This window comes from Uloborus diversus, chromosome 6 (genome assembly GCF_026930045.1).
Source record: "Uloborus diversus isolate 005 chromosome 6, Udiv.v.3.1, whole genome shotgun sequence".
Lineage (NCBI taxonomy): Eukaryota > Metazoa > Arthropoda > Arachnida > Araneae > Uloboridae > Uloborus > Uloborus diversus.
The window spans coordinates 101,687,401-101,712,587 of record NC_072736.1 but is presented as its reverse complement, the minus strand read 5'-3'; the positions used below and the strand labels follow the sequence as shown (position 1 = coordinate 101,712,587).

General features: G+C 32.5%; 2 protein-coding genes across 2 annotated transcripts in view; both read left to right on the top strand.

The window, feature by feature from the left end:
- The window catches only part of LOC129225269 (cyclic nucleotide-gated cation channel alpha-3-like), a 100,703-nt gene extending 93,470 nt beyond the window's left edge, over positions 1 to 7,233 (top strand). Inside the window, exons 24-25 of the mRNA XM_054859853.1 lie at positions 1,277 to 1,401; positions 6,036 to 7,233. Coding sequence (XP_054715828.1) covers positions 1,277 to 1,401; positions 6,036 to 7,122 — 1,212 coding nt within the window. The 3' untranslated portion in view covers positions 7,123 to 7,233. The remainder of the gene's footprint in view (positions 1 to 1,276; positions 1,402 to 6,035) is intronic.
- Positions 7,234 to 23,152: 15,919 nt separating this feature from the next.
- LOC129224895 (homeobox protein Nkx-2.3-like) overlaps positions 23,153 to 25,187 on the top strand; it is a 34,328-nt gene continuing 32,293 nt past the window's right edge. Inside the window, exon 1 of the mRNA XM_054859441.1 lies at positions 23,153 to 23,166. Coding sequence (XP_054715416.1) covers positions 23,153 to 23,166 — 14 coding nt within the window. The remainder of the gene's footprint in view (positions 23,167 to 25,187) is intronic.

Genomic DNA, 25,187 nt, shown 5'->3' with positions numbered 1-25,187 from the left:
TTTGTGTCGATTTTTATATTTTTGAGGAAATTGAGTACGTTTATTTTAAGCGCACTTTTCTTCAGAGATTGTGTACCAAAACAGAAGATTGAACGTAAAAATGTACGTAATTATTAACTGAAAATTAATTGTATTAACAATTTAATGCTAAGCCAATATTATGTTTTTAACATGTAACTATTAAAAAAAGAATGACTGAAAACGTATTTGTGCAGACAACAAATCCTTAAAAGAATACAGCTCTTTAAACGCATAAATATGGAAGAAAAAATTGTGAAACTGAAAACTTAATTGTGTTGACAACGAAACGATAAACCAACATGAATCTTCAATCACATAAATATAAAGAAAGTGTAAACTGAAAAAAAAAAAAAAAAATATATTGTTATGACAACTTAATGTTAACTAAAACTGTTTTTTGAATTCTTTAACGTGGATTTAACGCTCTTGCTATCTATAATTAAATAAAACAAAGAATATGTGTGCATATATATGTGAGTGTGTGTGTATGTTCCTTATACAAATCCACAGTTCACGTCGGATCTCGACCAAATTTGACAGGGAGGTACTTGGGCATCCGAGCAGGAACGTAGGGAGGGGGGGGTTTCAAACGCCAAAAAAGAACCGAACCGTTCAAATTTTAATTTGAGGACCCGAAAATGGCATTAAATGACTCTTTCTACCCGAAATAATTATCCGATCAGTTCGATTTTAACGCCATTTAAAAGCCCGCGAAAACAACCCATAAAGTTCATTCACTTCCTTCGAATTAAAAAAAAAAAAAAAAGCTGCAAAATCATCGGGAAAAAATTTAAAAGCATTATTAAGTCTGATGGAACTCTATTTTCATATCCAAAAATTATTGATCGCGCTACGCCATCTCATTTTAAATCAGCGTTCAGAACGTTGCTTCTTTTTTTCTCAGCTGTGACTAAATAAAATTTTGTTTTTGTTTTGAGGCAAAAATTTCCCCTTTTGATTATTATTTTGCGATTTATCTTTTTTCTTTTGAATGTTAGGTGTTGCGTTTAATTTATTCGGGAATTTTCGATTTGCAGTTTTCTTTTTTTAAGAATGATTATTTTGAAGGGAATTTTTACAGTATTTTTTTCTCTAATTGAAGCTTGATTGTTGAACATTCGTCACTTGACATAACTTTTATTTTCGAGATAGATCGCGCGAAGCCGGGCGAGGCAGCTAGTATTATTTAAAAAAAAATCAACCATAAGCTTTTTATGATATTTACTTGCCACTGTAATTTCTCTTTGTTTTGCAGTGTGAAGTCTTACAAGCAAAGCTATGCGATAAAGAAAGAGAAGTAGAAGATTCCAAATACAGAATTCGAGAGTTGGAGCAACTTTTAGGGACTTGCCATTTGGCAAAACATGATAAGGAGCAAAGGTCTGCATTGGTTAAATATTACTCTTTCCAGTTATTTTACTTATGTCTCACATTTAAACAGATTTTTTTTTTTTTGATAAAGAGCCGTTCTATTTCAGATCAGGCAGGGCCTGCCTGTCACATGACCATCACCGATTTTTTTGAAAAAAATACAGTCGTTACAACTAAGAGACATATGAGATATCTCAAAAGGATTTTGCAAGAAAAAAAAATTTCTTCGGTCGCAGCCTACTAAAATGTTGCACAAAATCGGCCATTTTGGAAAAAACCAGCAAAACACTCGATTTGAAATGGACACTATTTCAAAAGTATTTAACCTACTTGAATAATTCTTTTTTATAAAAACAAATAAAGACCATATATCATCTAGACATTGTTTTTGAAAATTTAGTTAGGTTTTTTATTAAAGAAAAAAAATATTTTTGTGGTGAAAAAACTGCATTTGTACTGATTCTATGATTTTTTTTCCTCCATGAAAAAAAGTTTTTTTTTTACTAAACGGAGATGGCAGTCTGAAGCTCTTATATGATAGTTTCATAGAGTATTTTAATAAGATCCTTAGATGCATATTGCTTTGGAAATAAAATTAGAAAATTTTCAAAAATTAACGATTTTTGAAGTAAGATTACTCAAAAAACCCATTTTTTTTTCAATTCTAAAAACTGGCTCATTTGAACCCATTTTAATGCCTAACAAGGGGATATACATCGCATCCCGTGTCTTTTTTTTCTCAGAAAATGTTTTATTTTTTTTGAAAGTGACCATGGCATGCATGTAAAATGAAAATGCCGAATAATTTTATTCACTGAAATTCTGATTATATTAATGCCTAGTAGCTATAATAATTGAATCAGTAACAGCTAAAATCCTTCATTTTTTAACTGACTTCAAAAAGGAGACGGTTATTAGTTTATACCATTTTTTTTTGAGCAATCGCGATTGCTTATTGTTCTCACTTGACAGTCCTTGATGTTGTGGTTCCTTTTTCAGTTTGGACCAGGGGCCTCTGCAGCACCACCGTCCACCGGCGCGGCTCCTCTAGTCCGGAGCACTGTCCCCGGAATCCATTTCTGCTGGGTGGTGGCGTCCATGTCCTACACAATCATGCTCATACACACTCGCCCTACGCGCGCGCGCCTTTACACACATACACACGCCTACGTGCACACACGTAAGCCTACACACACACACAACTATACACACGTAACCACCCAGGAGGAGGGACATGCTTGGGGGGGGGGGCAGCCATTTCTAGAAACAATAACTCTAATCAGTAGGGTCTTGTCGCAACTCGTGATTGCGAAAAACATAATTTGAATTCTAAGTTTCAGAATTCAAATTAGAGTTAATTGGGGGAAGTGGGTCACATGTTTTTTTTTTTTTTTTTTTTTTTTTTTTTTTTTTTTGTGTTTTTACTCACTCTCTCTCACCTAGTGAACCGATTTTGATGATTCTTTGTTTAATGGATAGGGGATGATTCAACTTAGGTCCCATTACTTTGACGATATTTGTTCGAAAAAAAACGTTATAGGTAAAAAACAGTAAATTTCATGTAATTTCCACATTAAATGATGAAATATAAAACCCATTGTTACAAAAAATTTTTTACCTTACAACAATAATATTAATAGTAATCACAATGAAATTTTGAATAAAGGCTTCTCTGAAGCAAGCATGAAATGTATTCACTATCAATATGCTCTCGTAAGATTTTTATTCTCATCTATGCCGATAATCGATATCATGGCTATGTAAAGAGACACATTAGGATCTTTATCACGAGTAACTTGCATGTTCTGAAAAATAAATTAGTTTGGGAATTCAATAATTAGATGGTTATAATTAAATTAGCATTCAACTGAATCCCAGAGAGGAACAAGGACAAATTTTTAGTGCCAATCGCTTAAAGTTTAAGGCGTGTTTATAGTTTTTTTTTCTAGTATGGAGCATAATAATGAAAAAATACGGAAGTTTCGTGACGCTAACTTTGTACTATTTCTGAAATGCATTTACACTAAAAAGAATGAAATAATATAATTTTGGAAAAAAAAAAAAAGAACCGACTTCAAAATTGCTCTACAAAGCGAAAAATAATTTTATTCTTTGAACACCATCAATAATACTTTTAAACGTAATTTTTGAAGCTGGCGCAAAAACTATAGCTAAAATCATTAGTTGCCATAACACAGCTACAACTATAAATTTAATCGGACCCAGTTTCTACAAAACACTTTGTGTACATTATGCATTGATAACAACGTATTTGAGTAACGTTATAAATGCTTCGTTACCTTAGGGGGATTTTCTTAAAAACTATGGTTACACATGATTTTACTTTTTGTTTTTGCGCCAACTTCAAAAATTACGTTAAAGAGTATTATCGATGGTATTCAAAGTATAAAATTGTTTTTCACTTTTTAGAGCAATTATTGAAGTCAGTTCTGTTTTTTTTTTAAATTGTTTTATATTGTTTCAATAGTAGTTTATTTTGTCTCCAAAGCGATGCATTCACCGTTACTTACATATGCCGCAACGAATCAAATTTGTTCTCTTTCAATTACAACGTGCAACTTAATTACGTGACAGGGAAAACCAGCCAAGCTCAAAGTTAAGAGCAGTACAACTCATTTAAAATGATTTATTTTAATTGCGTGCTTTGGTTGTCATTGGTGACTGTTGTCCCAGAATTTTGAGACCCTACTTCGTATGATTACTTCTATACAAAAGGTATACTAAATTCAAAACGCAAAACTCACCTACAGTTTGAGAATTTAAAAAACCCACCTATTACACGAGGGAAGTAATCAATTGAAGATGGTTGTAAGAGGTAACCAAACAAATCCCAAAGGTAGCTTTTATAGTCGGGGATCCCATTTCTAACAAAATAAGTGAAGGATCCCTATAGTCTTCAGAACTTAGTTTAATGCTTGAGTGGCCTGAATTCGGTTAAAAATACAAAAATTTGAGTGAAATAAATAAGGAAGTATGGGAGTTCAGCTTTTATAACAATTAGACCCTGATCAACAGAAAAATATATTTATATAACGAAGTCAGATGGTCACCAAAGGCTCTTCTATTCTTTCACGCAGTCATACAAAAAGACGAATTGATTTGGTCATCAAAAGTGATTTGTTACACGTATATTATTAAAAATCAGTAAGAGTTTAGTTGTTGCTGATAAGGTACACTGTTACTTTAGCAATTATGCATTAATATAATCAGAATTTCAGTGAATGAATTTATAAGACATTTTCATTTTACATGCTGTATGCCATGGGCAATAACTTCACTTTCAAAAAATCATACAACATTTTCTGAGAAAAACACGGGACGCGGTGTATATCCACTTGGTAAGCATTAAAAGGGGTTCAAATGAGCCAATTTTTAGATTTAAAAAAAACGGGTTTTTGAGTATTCTCACTTCAAAAATCGTAAATTTTTGAAAATTTTCCAAACATCAAATTTTATTTCCAAGGCTGTATGCATCTAAGGATTACAATAAAATATTTTATGAAACTATCATATGAGGACTTTAGACTGCCTTCTCCGTTTAATAAAAAAAAACTTTTTTTTCATTGGAGGAAAAAAAAAATCAAAAAATCAGTAACAATGCAGTTTTTTCGCCACAAAAATGTATATTTTTTTCTTTAGCAAAAAACCTAACTAAATTTTCAAAAACAATGTGTAGATGATATATGGGTCCTTATTTGTTTTCAGAAAAAAGAATTATTCAAATAGGTTAAATACTTTTGAAATAGAGTGTTCATTTCAAATCGAGTGTTTCGCTGGTTTTTTCCAAAATGGCCGATTTTGTGCAGAATTTTCGTAGACTGTAGTTGAAGGAAAAAAAAAAATCTTGCAAAATCCATTTGGGATATTTCATATGTCCCTTAGTTGTAACTACTGTATTTTTTTCAAAACACTCGGTGATGATCATACAACACTTTTCATACCTGCCTGTCTGATTTGAAATGAAATGACTCAAAGTTTAAATGCATGTAAAATAAGTTGTTATATAAATATCAGATTTGGAGCGAATTTAATCTGATAATTTTGAATAAGTTTTTGGAAAAAATATATATGTCGTTAGTTAGTTTTAGGATATTGTTTGAATAAATAAGATGAAATATGACTAGTTTCAATCAATTTGTTTATAAATATTTCTGTTTCCATCAAAATAAGTCAAAAATATATGAATTTAATTGGAATTTGAATGAAAAATTGAAAAAAAAAAAAAAAGAAAGAAAGAAAGAATGGCCAAATTACTTCAAAAGCAGTTCAATCCAAATTGCTTTATCTCTTAATAATAAATAGACAATACTGCTTATCTAAAAAAGAAAGAAAATAAAGTCGTTCGCGAATGTTATTCAAAATAAATAAACAAATAAATAAATAAAAATAAATAAATAAATAAATAAATAAATAAATAATAAATAATAAATAAATAAATAAATAAATAAAATTAAAAATAAATTAAGTGGGCAGAGCGCGAAACGTGTTTCCTCTCTTGTAAATTTTAAAAATTTGTGTTGAGCTGATTTTGATGCATACTTAAATATGATTTGGAAAAATAATTCTAAACACTCTTAAACTTAAAATTCATGCTCTAGCTAAACATTTTTTCTTATTTTTAGTGCTTCATCTGAATCATCTGCAGACTCATTAATACAAGATTCTCAACCGTGTAAACTGCTTAGACCGAGCAACAAGGTAACCAAGCAGTATTCCCAAGACGAAGGCCGTGCAGGAGTACAGAGCACAACAAGAGTGATACCTGATGTCAAAATTACGAAACCAGCCTCAGAGGCCTTTCCATCAACTGATGATGGTGCATACGTAGAGAGAAAGAGCGTTTTCGCTGATGATAACTTCATCAAGACATCTAAGATCACTAATGTTACGTTTGATAAGACTGTCAACTTTAGACACCAAACATCGAATACTTCTTTCGATTCAGACGACACCAAAAGCTTTGAAGAAACTTCGTCTATGCCTGATAGATATCGTTTCACAGACCTAGACCCTCAAACTAGTCCAAAAGCATTGACGAAAGCAAACCCAACCAACAAAAATGGTTTCAGAGTTTTTTCTCAAAATGTGTTCAACATGCCTACCGATCTCGATGGCTATTTCTCAAATGCTGTTAGCGTTGATCAAGAGATATTTTTGAATGGTTCAGATGGAATTTCGTTCACCAGCCACTTCAAGGATCATGTTTACTTTGCAGATGCTTTGGATTTAAATGTCGAAACCATTCCAGAAGAAAATGAAGAAGATGACCAAGACATGTCTGACCTTAATTCCAGTACGGAATTTTCAAAAAGTGCAGACATGCCAAGTGACGGTGAAGGTAACTTTGTTGAAAGTAAGGATGGAAGTGCTGAAAAAAACATTCTACAAAGTACTGACGTGCCTTTGTGTGAAGTACCAAACTATGTTGCCACAGTTGGAAGTTTGCGGAAACGATATTCGTGTCCTGAAGCTGAACAATCTGTTCCTCGAAGTGCTACGAGTCAAAGTCCAGCAGACAAATCCGTTTCACAATGTAGGAAGCAGAGACTTGATGACTTTACTTTAGATGCATTAGATTCAGACACTGGTATTAAATTTCTTCGTCTGAATTCCCTCGCCAGTTGTTTTTCCGACGATACGTGTTCCAGGCGTAATAGTTGGAACTGGGATTCTGAATATGACAGCGAAGAAGATGAAACTTCAAGCTGAACACTTTTTTTTTTTTTGATGTATTTTCAGGGTGTGCTTCTTAATTGTGATTATGGAGCAGTGTATACGCACCAGTGCAGCTGTGATTTTAAATAAAATTTTAAATTTAAATTTTGAGTAAGCTTTGTGCTTGAGGTTTAGGACTTCCGAATAAATATGGAATAATTTTGGTTTACAAAATGGAAATGTAATGATTGACTATTGCATGGCTCTAGTAAGACAAGTTCTAACCTTGAGACAGTTTACATTTTCTTGTAGTTCATTAAAAAGGGATAGTGTTATTCGCATGATTTTAGTATTAATACTTTCGCAACACTACTATGAAGATAACCTTTCTCAACTCAGTACTAATAACCTTCCGCCTGTCAGTGTACTCCCCCCCCCAAAAAAAAATAAACAGTCTCAAGGACAGACTTCAACTTATCAGACCTGTACTATACTAGAAAGTGACATTTCTGGGTTTGGTTTTTTGTCACTTTTGAATAATATAAAGCCTAGATTGTAAAAAAAAAAATGCATTTGAAAATTTCCATTCTTTTCTTTTTTTCCATTTTTATACTTTTTTCTCTATTGCAGAACATTTTTTTCAATTATTGAAAAACAAATCCTAAATAGCGTTATTATTTGTAGTTAAAATGATTTAAATAACAAGCAGTTTTCCCAAAAACTTGCGTTATGCTGTGCCCGCCGTACGCCTTTGAGTTTCTATGAGACATGCATTTTTTTTCCTCACAAAAAGTAGTTATTTTGAAATTGAATAAGAACTGTAAGCAAGTGAGTTAATTTTTCATACATGAACCAATAATATTTATAGACCTAAAAAGAAGCTTCTAAAGGTGCATAGTTTTTCTTTCAGACAAGAGACGTTTTACACATTAAAATTTAAAAAGCATTTAGTAATCCACTGCTTCACCGATTTCTTGTAATTTCAAGGAGTAGCACTTTTCAGGAAAAGGGAAAATTATAAAGAAAATATTAACGTATCAAGTTTGATCATATTTTACTTTTCTTTTCCAACGTTTTTTGATATTTTATTGTGCAAGTGAATATTTAAAATGAATTTTAGAGCTAAACCTTTCCTTTTGCTATTTATAATATAGATATTTTATGCTATGGGAGTTCAGAGCACTATGTCTGTTTAACATACATTTAAAAACCAGACAATCAGTGCTCTAATTCACTGATATTACAGTGATATTCTACAGATCTTTTATTCGTTAATTAGAGGAAATGTTCGCAATTGCATCCTGTTAGCAGAATAACACCAACAAAAAAATTAATAAATTTTGAAACTTTTGCAAGGGAAATGTTTTTTACTGCAAAATTGGGAATAATTACCTTCTTTTTTGTAGTATGATAATTGGACTCAGGATTTGCTTCTGTAACTGGCATTAATCAAACATAAGTGTTGTTTAAAAACTACATATTAAAAACCCTCTTGATAAGGCAATCACTTTGTTTGTTGATAAGGAAATGTTTTAGTTGCAATAGTTTTTTTTTTTTTTATAGACTATCTCTTAGCTTACATTCCTAATCATAATTCCTACGTTTACTTCTGGTTTTAATTGTTGTCAGAAACAACGAAAATAGTAATTATAAATTTAAAATAATTCCGCTTTTTTTAATTGTTGCCATAAACAATGAAAAAAAAATGAATGAATGAATTGTTAATCAATTAAGAAAATCAGCTTCGAGGCTAAGCAAGCACATATTTGTGGACGTTTTTAAGAGCTTTCGTTTTCTCACTATACTTTAACAAAATTTCTTTTAAATTTAATCATACAAACAAAAAACGATTAATGAAAAAAATAAATAATTAAGCTATTCTCTCTTTATGCGCAACAAATTTATATTTAATGAAAGTCCATACCTTTTTTTCTTAATAAGGATAGGTAACAAGAAAATATATTTTATTTTTTAAAAATATTCACCTCAAATACATTTTAAACTAAAAATCTTAAATAATTCTGAATGTTTTTTTCAATTCTGAAGACTTTTCTATAAGCTTCCATCGCACTAAAAAGTATGAAACAAAAATAAGTGTATGACTTCTTGATTGAAACACTAAAAAATAGCAGTTGATCTTAATATCTTTATTTTTATCGTAATTCTAAAGCAGCCAATAAAGTTTAAATTAAAAATTTAGAGAAGAAGAAACAGGCGGTACGCGACTCTTTGCGAATAGCTTTTACTTAACAGCCTCTAAAATGCTGCAAAACCCCCCTATTTCTAGAGAAGAAGAAATAGGGGGGTTTTGCTGCATTTTAGAGGCTGTTAAGTAAAAGCTATTCGCAAAGAGTCGCGTACCGCCTGTTTCTTCTTCTCTAAATTTTTAATTTAAATTTTATTAGCTGCTTTAATTGCCTTAAATATAAAGACATTAAGATCAACTGCAATTTTTTAGTGTTTTAATAAAGAAATCATACACTTATTTTATTTCATATTTTTCAACGGGAACCAAAAGCTTATAGAAATAGTCTTTAGAATTAAAAAACATTTTTTATATTTTATGATACTTCTCAGGTGCAAATAATTCGTAAACATGAACAAACAAGATATGAATCAGCATTTTTCATGATGTCTTATTCTTACGAAATAAAAATAATAAAAATATTTAAAATTTTTATGTTTTACTCGGAAAACTTTACGAAACGCGGCTTTTTTTTTTTTTTTGGTTTGGATATATCGCTAAAAATACTCAAAGGCTGAGTTTGTTGGAATGCTCTTGTTTTGTTTTCACAATTAGTGAATTTTAAATGCATTTTAAACTTAAAAAAAAAAGCACATACACACCTCTGATATCAATCTTTCCTTTTTCTTCATATCATGAACCAATGAACAATAATAATAAAGGGATATATCTCGAAGTTAAAATCACAGATGGCGCCACCAAAAATGAATATTTTCTTGGCCAGTGATTCTCAACTGGAGGTCCCGCGGAAAAATGGGACCGATCCAGAGATTTTTGCTCGACGTGACATTTGCGCTTAATTTTCGTTGGTTCCTTTGATTTTTCGTCAATTTTTCTATTCGCAACTCCAACGAACTATAGGGGGCACTGAAGTCACTGTCTAATGGCGGAATTGAAAACTAAAACAAACGCACATGGTAACGAAAAAAATGCTAAAAGTGTTGTGATTTTTGTTCGTACGTATGATTTTTTCGCTTTATTCTTTTTAAATTAATTTTCGAAGTCTTGTGGATATTCTGGCCCACGTAGAAAGAAATGAGAATTCAAGAAGCATTACTAAACGTCAAAGATTAATGCAAACTACGTAGTTCGTAGTTCTAAGCAGCTATTTCCACGATGTTGAATTCGATATTTATCAATTCTTGATAAAACTAAATAATAATTGTGGCCTGACAAGAATAACAATTAATGCTAGAAAATTCAATGTGACATTACAAATTGTTATCGAAAGAAGATGATACTTTTTTGCCTTGCTTGGCTAGCGCTTATTTTTTTTCCATTTGTAGCTGAGTCATTTCTCTCGAATTCCCGAATCGGTTAATTTAAAAATTTTCTGTTTCGATTTTTCTAATTTCTGAGTTACGATTTAATTGTGTCATGTTATGCAAATCATCAACAAAATTCTCACGGATATATGGTGGTAGTTTTCTTTTCAGTTGATTGACCATTATTTCCTTTCACTTATCGAATTCTGTAATCTTACTACCATTTTATTCCACTCATGATAAAAATTAAAAATGGTTTAACTAAAAACGCGAAATCTCGCCAAGGCTACTCTGCTCGCACTATACTAATACTATAACCCTAAACAAATTTGGCGAAACCTTTCAGCTGAGAATAAAAGGAATAAAGTAAATTCTTTCTCGGTTATTCATTTTGTTCTACGATAATATATTCAAGAAAATATTTTGCATACTGTCCATTCCATCTAAATGCTGCTGTAAAATATTGTAAGTTTAATTAATTTCAGATTAAAAAAAACCCCATATTCTTACAAATTCATACAAAACAATAAAAATTTTTACCTTGTATAACGTTATCCAAGTTTGTTAATCCAGAATTTTCGCTTTCACCAATTATTAAGGAAATAATGAAAACTAACATTATTTTGAGAAGCTCGAGAATACTACTAAGGGACGAATTAATTTCTGTAGCTGAAAGCAAACTAAGACACATCGATTGCGTTAATAAATACTCTGAACAAACTGCTTGTGTTTACGTCAACTGACAAACGTGGAACGCAACGTGGCAATGTTTAAGTTTCATTTGCAGTTTTGTAAATCACCGCAAGGTAGCGTATTCGAGCGCTGGAGTTCCGAATTTACTAGTGGTGAACGCAAGGCTTTGCTCGTAGTATAAAATTAAAAGGTCATTTGGTTAGCCTGTATATTTACAAACAATGGATGATGAATTTCTCGCCAATTTGCTATGTTCATTTGCTCGCCCACGTTACAGTTCCACGTTGTGATAATTTGGTAATTTACTCGTCCACGTTATGATAATTTGCTCGGTAAAATGTTCTTAAAATTGGAATAGAAAAAGTACAAAATCGAATTTTCAGAAAATCACTTCGAGGTGCACACCTCCATGCTACAAACTAATTCTGTGCCAAATTTCATGAAAATTTTCGGAAGGATTTAGGCGCTATGCGCGTCACAGGGAGACATCTCGACAGATATCCAGACAAACTTTGAGCTTTACTATTAGTAAAGATGTGTAATTATTACAATATAACCTTATATTATTCTTAATATTTAAATATTTCTGTACTTGAACTTTAACACCAAGTATCGTTTTATTTATAGATTTACTAAATGATTGATCATTATTTTGTAAACAACGAGGGAAGGAGGGGGGGAGAGCACTCATCCGTCAGCAAATTTTTTTTCACAATTATTTAAAACGGTCCCCGATGCGAATTTTTTTTTTTTTTTTTGTTGTTAAAGGAAAAAGGGGGGAAAACTCCACACCGGTCCCGTAAAACAAATTAATGTGTTTTTAAAGCTCAGCAAATGCAAGGTTTCTTTTTTCCCTTTTTTTTTTTTTTTTTTTTTTTGTAAAAGAGAAAAAAAAAAAAAAAAAACTACCGGTCCCAGAAGTTTTTGATAAAATTCTTGCCAATCCGCGAGTCAAAAAAGTGTTGAGAAACGATGTTCTAAGGTGTAATAATTGATCAACGATAAGTGCATAATTATCAGGCTCCGACCTATAAATTTTGGGCAACCCCCGTGAAAAATCACCATCATAGCCTCTAAAACCAACTGGCCCCCCTCCTTCCTGACCCCGGATAATTAATTTTTAAACTATTGATCGTTGTTTCTATTTAACAGCTTTAATATTGCTACCTATAATTTGAATTCATGTTTGAAGATTTTTATTCATTTATTTATCATTTTCATTTAAGATTTTTAACCTACCTGTTTAAGCGCTTCTACTTAGTTATGTGAGTTTTTTAATCTTGATGTTTGAAAACATATTCTATTTATAAGTTATGTCAACAATAAAACAAATCTCCCATAACTTTGCATTGCTCCGAGATTCAGCTAATCTATGGGCGTAGCCAGAGGGGGCAAGGAGGGGCAGCTGCCGCTCTCTAGAAGAGAACCTCTGACTCCCACGCTCTTTCCAAATGTCACCAAAGAAAATTTAAAATTTGCAATTTTAGAAGTTCAATTTCGAAAATTTCCGAGGGAGAGCCACGAAACCGCTTTTTCTGTCTTATCTGACCAAAAATAGCATGAAATATCTTTTCGGGAGAGAGGAGGACTATAATTTCAAGCGATTTCCGAAGTCCGCGCTGGGGGAGGGGGGAGGTGCAACTAAACACACTATCTTGTTGTGCCTATGCTTGCTCCACCCTAACGGGCATCGTGGCTACACTTAGTTGTGACTACACTAATCTTTAATTTTAATCCAAGTTTAAAAAAAAAAAAAAAGAGCTGATGTGTGCATCATATGACTTCCTTTCACGCCAATTTAATGATAATAGCGCCTTGGAGTAAGCAAGGAAACACTAAATATTTTCACCCCCAGTTTCTTGCGAACCGAAGCAAAAAAAAAAAAAAAAACGTTTTACACAGATTTATTTTCCCATTATTGGCAATTTTAATGTGATTCAGTGGTTAACTCTTTAAATATCACCAACATTGGCCGAATTAAAACCAGATTTAAAAATTTAAAAAAAAAAAATCGCCATTTTTTTCGGCAAGTTGGCGACAAAACTTGGCGGCCAAAATCTTGGCGATATATCGCCAAGTGTTTGACAAATTCAACACGTGTTTGACAAAGACAACACCATTTTGAGTTAGCATTGAAATTAACAATGATTTCCCCCCAAAAAGGTGTAAAAGACCCCCTTAGGAGCATCCGAATGCAACCAAAAGAGGAGGTGCACAACTAGACCCGACTAGGAGTCTACGTACCAAATTTCAACATTCTAGGACATACCGTTTTTGAGTTATGCGAGATACATAAGCACATACGTACATACGAACGTCACGAGAAAACTCGTTGTAATTAACTCGGGGATCGTCAAAATGGATGTTTCGGGTGTCTTTACGTTCCTAGGCATATATCCACGTGTGGTCGGGTCGAAAAGAAAACCTCCACATTCATTCGTGGTTGAGCAAAATGGAAATTAAGGCCGATTTTTGAGTGAAATTTTTTTCGCGAATACAATATTTAATTTTTTGTGAAAGGAAGTAAAAAACCAATACTGTTATCCCCTCTCCAGACTGTAGATTTTGGATTTGAAAGGCTTATCACATAAAAGGGAATTGGCATAGTTCTGTTAATAATTCAGCTTTCGTTCTGTATTTCTTACAAGTTTGGTTTTCGTTTTTGCTGATTTGCGGGTTTCCTCTTTTATATTTTATTGAAAGTTGCCTGCTTTTAAACTGCTTGAGTTTTTCTACGAATTCATTTTTGACTCCTTTAATTAATTTTACTTCATTTATTTTAATGTTAAAGCCTTTTTTGATTTTCGCTCTGTGGTGAGCCGAAATTCATAGGATTTTTGTCAAATCTAAAATGGTCAAAATATTTATTTCAGAAAATGTTTCGACCAGTTTTTAGGCATTTCGGAGGAACTATGAATGCTACGATTCCGTTTTTTGAAATTCATGTTATTCCTCTATTTATCTCCCCGCTGTTGATTTTTATATGCTGTGCATTGTTTTCATTTCGTGTAGTTCTTCAGTATGCTGTACTGTAGTTTAATTTCAGTATGCATTACTGTAATCCTCACATGTTTAGCTTTGATGATTAAAATGCTATTAATCTCAATTTTTCGGTCTTCGGAATTACATGAAAAGTTTTACCTTTTTAGTTATTGAATGATCAAACCACACTGATAACTCTTCATTGGATTGTCTCATAAGACGTTGAATTTTACATGAATAAATTTAACTTCTTATTTAGACTTGGACAATTTCAACAATGGGAATTTTATTATTTGAAACAAAAACACATTTGGTGCGATTTTTATCACATTTTCCCCATTTCATTTCATATTTTATCTTTTCAGCCATTTGGCTCCCTTTTTGTTTTCTAATTAGAGTCATAAAATTTAGTAGAAAATTTGTTAGGATAGCGGACTGCGATTAAAAAAAAAAAAAAAAAAAATCGATTTCTCGACCTTTTATTTCATTTGTAAGCGAAACTTTCTCAGAAATTTCCAAATTTGGAGACGGAAATCTTTAGGCGCTTTAAAATTGTACGTAATCAAAATAAATTTTTTTGACTGTAATATTATTTAGCTTTAAGTATTTACGAGTAATTATTATGAAAAGTATAACTTCTATATGACTGTAAAAGAACGTGACTTTCAGCTATTTCCAAAATTCATCAGAACAACTCAAGCTGCTCTAGTCTAGATGTTGTTACGTTAAGCTTGCTCCCATATTCATCCTCAATAAAATATTAATGAAGGGTCTCAATACATTATATGACATTGAACCACAAGCGATACTAGTAGTATTAATTATTCTGCATCATTTCATTGATTACTTAACTGAAATACCAACACATTATGAACGATATTAACTAAAAACGAAAACTGAAAGCAATATATAAACTGAATTTCAGTAAATGCTCGAATTTACGTAAAAAAAATTTATGGCTACTTTTAGCACCGGTACAGCATTGCTGGTGACATACTTAATGGTAAGTACATCAAAGGTATTTCAACATAATTCAAAATATTTTATATTCATTAAATTTGCCCACCCCCAAAAAAGCGACTAGAGGTCTCGGGCATCATTCAAAACATGATCTCTCGAACTCCATAAAGAAAATAGCCGAGCTCTAAAAACATTCAACTGCGCAAATAATTGCCTGTCGAGTAATTGTCTAATCCAGCTAATCCATCTCCATCATCGATGTATGTGTGCGGAAATCATATTTATATTACTTTTGAAAATTGAGATACATTTAAAAAAGGTTTTGTTCAACAATGGCCTGATCAACAATGAATTGCCAACTGAAGGCTCACCTAAATTTTGGCATGAAATCAGTTATAACTCATGTTCTAATTACCTTGGAACATTGGAACAAATTTTGTCTGATGCAGAAAAATAAAAGTTTTTATAGATATTTTTAAGTAATTTTTGCAAGCATTTTTTAAGTATGTTTTTTGAAATTTTTCTTTTTCACATTGTTGGATTTATGCCAAAATAGTGATTAAAATTGGAATAAACTATCAATTAATTGTTATTTAATTTATTTGATTATAGAATATTAAATAGTCGTCGGGTTTGAGGTCACGTGTCAAATTTCAAAATAATCTGATTGCAGGAAGTGGGCTAAATTTGAGTTGCAAGATTCCGTTACAAGATACATATATACAGGTGAAGCTAATAAAAGCGTTTTAATAATGAAAATAGAGTGCTAGTTCACAAAGTTTCGGTAAAGTGCCCGTTAATGTCTACTCTTTTCAAATATCATTCATTTGATGGCAAAATTTGTGGCTGAGCCGGCAATACCTGCAGTAAATAACTCTTTTTGCTAATCATCAGATTGGTGGCGCACTGTGTACCGATGCCTAACAAAAACGTGTCAAAATTTATTTTTGAGAAAATTGCTTTTCTAAAACATCCAATTGGCCAGTCCATAAAAAAGTCAACCGCTTGCCCCGCACGTGACGGTTCATGTATTTCATGAAAAAGCAATGATTTTAAAGGGTAATGACGATATTTTTTGCTTAAGATATCTCACATAAGTTTAATTTGTTAAGCGGAAAAAAATTGTTCTTCAGTATTTTAAAGTATTATTTTTAATGACTTATATGAGGCATCAGGCGCGGGACAAAATGACCGTTTTCCGTGGAATGGCCCTAATGTAGTTATAATTACATAAGACATTGTTATATTTAAATCCAATATTCATTTGGGTGAATTTCATTTTTTCAATTTAATAATATCCTTACAATTTAGAAACCCAAATTATCGGAGAAAGTGGCCGTTTTGTCTACACTTAAATTTTTTTCTGAAATTTAACAGTAAAAAGTACTATTATCCGTATTTTGCCCGTACTTTTTACCGGAAAACCCTATTTTACTGTAAAATTTTACGGTAAGACAAAGCAAGATTGATTGTGCATTAGCTACACAATAAAGAAATTTTTTTCAAGGAGGGAAACCAGTTTAGGAGGCCGACATTTTAGTGTTTATTGATTATTTTTTTCAAACAGGAGAGAAATAATCAGAATTTCTTTGAACTTGAAGGATATTTTATTCATCTTTTGAAGTATACCTTGCAATTTTTTGAAGTCATTTCCACTAGCATTAATGGAGTTAGAAGTTGCTGTCCATGGTCGGTCGCTATCAGAGCTTGTTACTAGTGTGCATTCTCGAAGTCACAATTTTTGCCTGTAATCATTACATGTTGTTTCCTCGTAAACAACCTATTTCCCTAGAATATGAACCTAATTGTGATCAAATAAGTTAAAAAATTTTCTTCCATTTTTTTTTCACATTTTTTGCACTTAAAAATAAAAAAAACTTTTTATTAATAATATCATCAAAGAGTTAGGTTCATGTAGAGTATACATGAATAAAGAATATTCTCGCAAATTTTCAGAACGATTGGTCAAAAACTGTTTGAGCTAGAATGCACACCAGTTGAATAAGACGTTGTTTCGAGAAAAACGCGTTTGAAAAAAAAAAAAAAGCTGTGAACGTTTTCGAATCTCCACAGTTACTTTAAGTGCTCATAGCATCGGAAGTAATCGGAATTTTTCACGCAAATTTTAGCAATATATTCTTGAATAGTTTTATTAACATTTTATGACATAAAAATTTAAGGTGGATTTTTTGACCGGTCTAAACTGTACCCCTCTCCCCCTTTAAGTTTCTGCCACTAAGTGCAATAACACTATCAAAATAGGTCAGTAAAAAATAGAGACACTGTTGATGTAAGTCAACTTTAATGACCATACTGCTTTACAATGAAAAGCAATACGACGAGTTGAGCCCTATGTACTTTCACCCACCTCTCAACACCTTTCCGAAGACATTTCGAACTTCCAAAACTACCTCTTTATATTGATTTTCTGTTCCCACGGGATGACCCGGACAGTGACGGTGTGAACTAATGCGGACAATGTCTCGCTCGTCAAATCTGCTTCCTGTTGACCGGCATTGCGATGACAGCTGAAGACACGAGAGCTCAGAGCTTTGCACTCACCACGCATATCGAAGTTTGACTGACAGATCGGGGCGGTGGCGAGGGTTCCAACCTGACAATGTTGCGGACCACAATGTAGGTTTTTGTACTGCATTGAAATCGTCGATGTCCAATTGTATAAGATCCTGCACATGCTGACTACTGTAGGATTTCATCAGGTCACCATGCATATGATTGAAAATCCGAATGTGTTGTGGGCTGTCTTGGTGGCAGAGCGATTGTAGTCGCTTAAAACTCTGCAATAAAACTTAGTTTTTGTCGAAGAAATTATTGGGGAAGATCGTAACTTTTAATTTTATTATCATTTATTTATGTTTTCCTTTTTTCCCTAGGTGATAGGAGTTTTTAAATTGTTCCAGTTCTTTTTTTTTTTTTTTTTTTTTGAATTAATTCTACTTATTCTTTCTTAGCTGCAATCATTTGGAAATATTTTTCATGTTTTGTTATTTAAAAAAAAAAAAAAAAAAAAGGTCAATGAGTTGAAAATTTTTAGCTTTGTATTTGACAGATTTAGAAATGGTCGATTTTTACTTTTTGAAATGTTGCTCCTTTATTTGGCACTTTAAACGTTACAGTTTTATATTTCATTTCAGTTAGATATAACGTTCTGGTATTTGTCAATTAGCTATCTCAGTGTAACTTATTCTTGCTCTTGTGCTATAGTACAAACTAACATGCAATTAAATAACACTGCACAGCATAAAATATGTCATTCAGAAGAAAATATGAGCATATTCTACATTTTGATAACACATTTTTTCGTCGAAAGTTTATTTTTGACATTTTCTCCGCATTCTTCATTAAGCGTAAAAAATTCACGGTTAGCGCAACTAAAAGCTATAGATTAATCGAATTAAAACAACATACAGTTTTAATAGTTCAATCCATATCTTAAAAAGCATACAACTCCTTTTTTTTTTTGAATTACATTGGAAGTTTGCAAGCAAGTTATGTAGTAAAAAATACAAGTTTTCTCTCACATTGTATCCTTACTTCTCTTAGAGCAATTTTAGAGAAGTTTAAACTTTTTCGCGTCAGAAAAATCATTACATGAGACAAACCAAAAGTAAGCTAACACACAAAGTACAGAAATTACTAATCTCTTCTGAAAAATACCTTGAATCTGCATACATATCATCCTTCATTGAACCTCATTTATTGAAATTAATATTTTTCCTTTACAAATATGCCTCATATTTAAAAAATAATGTTTGTTCTCTGACGTTTGGTTACATACACTGAGAAGTCGTCAAAAGAAAAAAAAAATCAAGAAAGTAAAAAACTACCGTCGAGAGTTGGATATACTATATCGTTTCCGTTGTAAGGTCAAAATAACCATCGTTCATTTAAAAATTTGAAAACACTTTTTTCCTTTTGATTAAAAACATTTTTTTCATTTTGCTCTCTGTTGTAGAAGTATGGAATTGCGTACTTCCGCGGCTGCATAAAATCCGTAAAAGCTATTGATGGGCATAATCGAGTTCTCATACTCGAATCACTCGATTCTTCAAGATCATTTGAGGACTCGATTATCAGATCAAGAGTTCACGATTATCAGATTTAGAGTTCTGGATTATTACAACTCGAGTTCTTGACTATTACAACTCGAGTTCTCGACTATCACAACTCGAGTTCTTGGTAATCGTATCTCGAGTTCTCAATTGTCACGTCTCCAGTTATCAATTGTCACATCTCGAGTTCTCGATTATCACATCCCGAGTTTTCGATTATCACAGCTTGAGCTCTCGATTACCAAAGCTTAAGTTCTCGTTATCAAAGCTTGAGTTCTCGATTATCACAACTTGAGTTCTTGACTATCACAGCTTGAGTTCTCCATTATCACAGCTTGAGTTCTCGATTATCAAAGCTTGAATTCTCAATTATCAAAGCTTGAGTTCTCTATTATTGCATCCTGAGATCTCGATTAAAATAATCAAAAAGTCAATCGCTCAAAACCTCTACTTGAAAGATCTCGGTTGTCTATCGTTCGAGTTCCCGATTTCAAAAGATCTCGATTATCAATCGCTCGAGTACTTGTTTTCAAAAGATCTCGATTAACAATCACTCGTTTATAAGAAGTATACGATTCCCGAGGTCTCGATTGTCAAAAGATCTCGATTATGCCCACCACTAATAAAAACTAAAAAGGGGAGACAAAACCGATAAAATTACACACACAAATCCGCCATGCTTTACTTACAATTTAAGCCACACGTTTTGGGAGCAATTCAAACTTTCATTTGGTCCCAGAAAAAGAATTTTTTTCTACTTACTTGTGGGTGCCATATTCACACCAAGCTTTCTAACTTTCTGGATTTTTTTTATTTACAGTTTAGATATTACGGTTAGAAAATTATCATGAAATTGAATCATTGAGAGCCAAGTTTGCATTCGCATCTCCTTTCTTTCTCTATAACGGTATCACAAATGCATACGCTCCAACGAAGTGCTGACGGTTATGTCATCCTCTTCACTGCACTTCGATTCATGTGTCGTTCAAACAGATAAGAGTTGAAACTTTTTCTATGCATTCCGTTGGCTCCCCCGAAGAAGTATTTGAAAGATAACAGAAACTGCTGAAGAAATTAAAGTGCAATAGCTGTGCGGTTTGTGTATATTTTTCAGCGCGGAGCTCATTGCTCCGGTTGGTATACGAATGAAATATATGTTGCTTAGATGATATGGTAGAAGAGGCTTATGTAGAAACTTTGATAGAATTTGAAATTTGCCACAAGAGGACGCTGTACTACTAAAATCATATGCAAATGAGTAGCTGAATTAATTTCCCTATAAAAACGACACATACGTGTTTTATCTACACTACAAATTAACATCGCTTATAAAAACTAAATGTTTATTAATACTGCGGCTAATTTTGTTAAAAATTACGACTAATTTTTTTCGTCATTAAAGTGCCACCTAGCGGTGGAATTTTATTCTTTTGCATGAATTGAGAGACAAAATTTTGTGTATTGTGTTCAAGACTGAAACCTCTAAGAGTACTGGGAATGAATAAATTGACCTTACGACCGTTTATTGGTGAAAGAAATCATGTTTACTTTTCCCCAAAGACTAAAGGGTAAATGGAAAAGAGTGGTTTCCTTCGCCATGTGGTTGATGTAGGTATAAAGAATCACACTATACACAATCGATTTTTTAAAAGAATAAGAAGTTATGTACCAGCAGTGCTTAATATGTTGCCCGTAGGTCCCTTGCGACTCCCTGAAAGTGCCAAATATAGTTTATAATCGTTTAAAAGGAAAAAGTCATACAAACTATTAAAATATGCGCTGCAGTTATGTAAAATACACATAAAAATGTATTTTACATCAAAATTTAGTCTTTCTAAAATTAAGAAGAACTCAGTTGTTTTCATTTGTCCCAGAGTGCAGTATTTATCGGGTAAATTGAAACACTTAAATTGCTTATCAAAAATAACTGTGAAGGTGAATTTCATTGATAAATGTTTTTAGTAACTTTTCACTTGACAATTAAAAACTAATTGAAACCAGTCATTTTTCATTTGTAGAGAACTCGTGTAACTCTCAAACATTACCTAGTCTTCACTCACCAACATTTTAGTTTTAAAAACTACCACAAGTGGGATAATAGAGTTTGCTTCTATATATTTACCCCATATTTCCATTCACCCCAGCTGACCCTAATATATTTTGACATTAGTAATATTATCTGCAGAAACTGGTTTTCGAGGCATTTGAAGAAACGCGTTTTGGAGTCAAGGTCAACACATGAGGAATGTTGGAACTTGGCGCTTTTATCGTGCTTTCTTACTTCCTTTTACAAAACGAGCTGATGTGTGCATCACATGACTTCCTTTTACTCCAATTAAATGTCATTTCCAGATAATTGGCAATTTTAATGTGATTCAATAGTTTACTCTCTAAATATCACCAACAGTGGCCAAATTAAAACCAAATTTTAAAAAAAAAATCGCCAAATTTGACGCCAAGCTGGCGACAAAACTTGGTGACCAAAAGACTGGCGATATATCACCAAGTGTCCGACAAATTATCACACAACTTGAGTTTACATCGAAATTAACAATGATTTCTCCTCAAAAAGGGGCAAAAGACCCCCTTAGGAACATCCGAATGCAACGAAAAATGAAGGTACACAACTAGACCCCACTAGTACCAAAACAATGTACCAAATTTCAACTTTCTAGGACATACCGTTTTTGAGTTATGCGAGATACATACACACATACGCACATACATACGTACATACGGACGTCACGAGAAAATTCATTGTAATTAACTCGGGGGTCGTCAAAATGGATATTTCGGGTCTGTACGTTCCTCGACATATATCCACGTGTGGTCGGGTCGAAAAAAAAATTCAACATTCATTCGGGGGTGAGAAGTGGGAATTAAGGCCGATTTTTGAGTGGAATTTTTTTTGCGAATACAATACTTCCTTTTTTGTAAAAGGAAGTAAAATGGAAGTATTGTATTCGCGAAAAAATTTTTACTCAAAATTCAGCCTTAATTTCCATTTTGCTCACACCCGAATTAATGTTGAGTTTTTTTTCAACCCGACCACACGCGGATAAGTGTCTAAGAACGTATAAACACCCGAAATATCCATTTTGACATTCCCCGAGTTAATTACAACGACTTTTCTCGTGACATCAGTATGTAAGTATGTATGTGCGGATGTATGTCGCATAATTCAAGAACGGTATGTCCTAGAAAGTTGAAATTTGGTACGTAGACTCCTAGTGGGGTCTAATTGTGCACCTCAACTTTTGGTTGCATTCGGGTGTTTCTAAAGGGATCTTTCGCCCCTTTTATTGGGAAATCATTGTTAATTTCGATTCAAACTTAAGTGATGTTATAATTTGGCGGACACTTGGCAATATATCGCCAGTTTTTTGGTCGCCAAGTTTTATCGATAACTTTGCGACACATTCGGCGATTCTTTAAAAAAAATCTGGTTTTATTTTGCTCCCTGCTGGTGATATTTAGAAAGTAAACTATTGAACCACATTACAATTGCCAATAATGGGTAAATGACATTAAAATTGGAGTAAAAGGAAGTCATGTGATGCACACATCAGCTCGTTTTTTTTTTTTTTTTTTTTTGTTATTTTAGGGAGAATAGTCCCGACGAAGAATTTGAACAAAAGGAAAAGGAAATGGAGTCTTTCTATTCAAAAAATTACATCTTCAAGATCAAGTAGTGTTCCACATGATGTTGTCGAGTAGGACTTCCATGGCCAATCTTTAACACAAATGTCGAATGCCAGAATGGCAGAGAGAAGAAAAACGTGGATGTTTTTTTCCACAGAAATTTTTATTTGATTGTTATTAGTTATCCTTTCTTGTACTATCAAAAGAATAAACGCTTTCGATAAATGAACAGCACCAAGTAAGATAGAATGAGTTCAGAAAAAATCATTCAATAAAAGTTTAGCAAAATTAGTTTTGTTTTCGATTTGTTTTGCACTTCAGCGTTCAATTGACTTGATCTTTTTCAAGAGTTTGACTTCGCGGAAACATGACGTGGCAGAAAAAAACGTAAAAGGCTTACAAGCCGTGGTCCATTCAGGACGCTTCCAGTTAATGTTACATCTGACCAGGCTTCTCAGAGTGTTATTAAGTTTAAAGGAGTAATTTAGAAAACTACGGGAGCAGACTTCTCTATGATACACTTTTGTTATACACTCTAAAGAAGCCTTGGACACGCCGAAGAAAATCCAGAAATATAGGAACTGGATAGATTATGGCCTATAGATAGAGGAATAAGCCGGGAAGATAAATATGGACCAAGCCCGAAGAAGTTTTAGGCATGTCAAAGAACAACAGTATCTAGAAACATAAGATTTGGATAGACCACGGCCTAGACGTCTGGAAAATCATTCCACTCCTATGTCAATTACGAAAAGTGCTACAGACATGTCGAAGAAAAAAACATTATCGAGAAACATAGGATCTGGATAGATTTTAACCCTAATATCCTGGAAAATACTTCAATGATTGAAGTCGGCTCTGAAAGTCTCAATTCCTATAACATATATTCCTTTAGGGTCATTCCATAGTGACTAACGTAACATTCGCAGCTGATTTTCAAACTCTTTTTACTTACACTGGGAGTTAAAATAAATGTGTTTTTGTTCAATATGCAGATTTAAAATGTACAAGGTGACTATTTTTCATTTCTACCAAGAATTCGAAGCAAAATAAGCGTTGGCAGGTGTTTTTTCACCAAAAAAGGCATCGTGACTAACGTAACATTTTTGCAACCCTGAGAAACAATGCTTATGTTACGAGGCAAATTTTTCTGAAACTTACGCAGGCATTTAAGATTGGCCGATATATTTGTAAGAGGTAAACAATCTATTTTTAAAAATGTACTACAGATTTGTTACAAATGAATCTTTTTTTGGCCCTGAATGGTACTTTTACGAAAAACTGTGTGTGACTAACGTAACCATCGAATAACAAGCAATGAATGCATACAAAAATCTTTTTATAATTAAATTCTTGCTCTTATATTACTTTTACACTTTTTAGGAACCTTCTTTGTGTTGCATTATGGTTCTTTCTTTACTTTTTTTTCTACATTAGTGTAAGAAATTGAATGGAAGGATTCAGTTCAATTAACTCAATTTTAATGTACGAAAAAAAATAATAAAAATAAATAAAAAAAAGACTGCTTTTACATACTGAATAACATCATTCTTGGGCTAATTAAATCCTAAATATATCTATTTTAAAAAATTAACTTTATGCAAATTGATAGTTTCACCGAATTCTAGTATTCTGCCGATATACTACTTATCGCCATTAGAAACTCCGTAGTACTTTTCAATGGCATATTATTTTTTAAGATTTACTGATTTATCGAACGAATAGTGTTGTGCATGCTTTTGAATTAAAATGTAATATTGAAAAAAAAAAATCGAATTTTTTGCAGAATGCATTTTAATTCCAGATATCACCGCAAATGTTTGAATTTCTAAATGATCATTCTTGCATTTTCTGAGATATATAGCAGGCAGCGCTTATTGTCACTGTATCATGTAACATCTTCAAGTGTTTTCCAACGAGCAGCCATTACTTCATTTTAATAATTGTGGAGATGTATTTTCTAAAAATAGAGACGTTCTCCTTTGTTAAGACTGTATTTCTATTATCTTAATTCTTAATCTTGGATTCTTGTGTTGAATGCACATTCAGCAGAGTACTCATTTTGCTTTACTCACCTTTTTTCTTTTTTACTAATTCTTTAAATTGGAAGTATCTTTATAAAGACCTTTGAAAAAGTATTTTTCAAAGGTCTTTATAAAGTATTTGTCTAAGTAAACAGAAGATCAATACAATAGGGTAATTTTACTGGTATTTTTCACCCTTTATATTTTTAATCAATATAGAATGCCTACATATTCA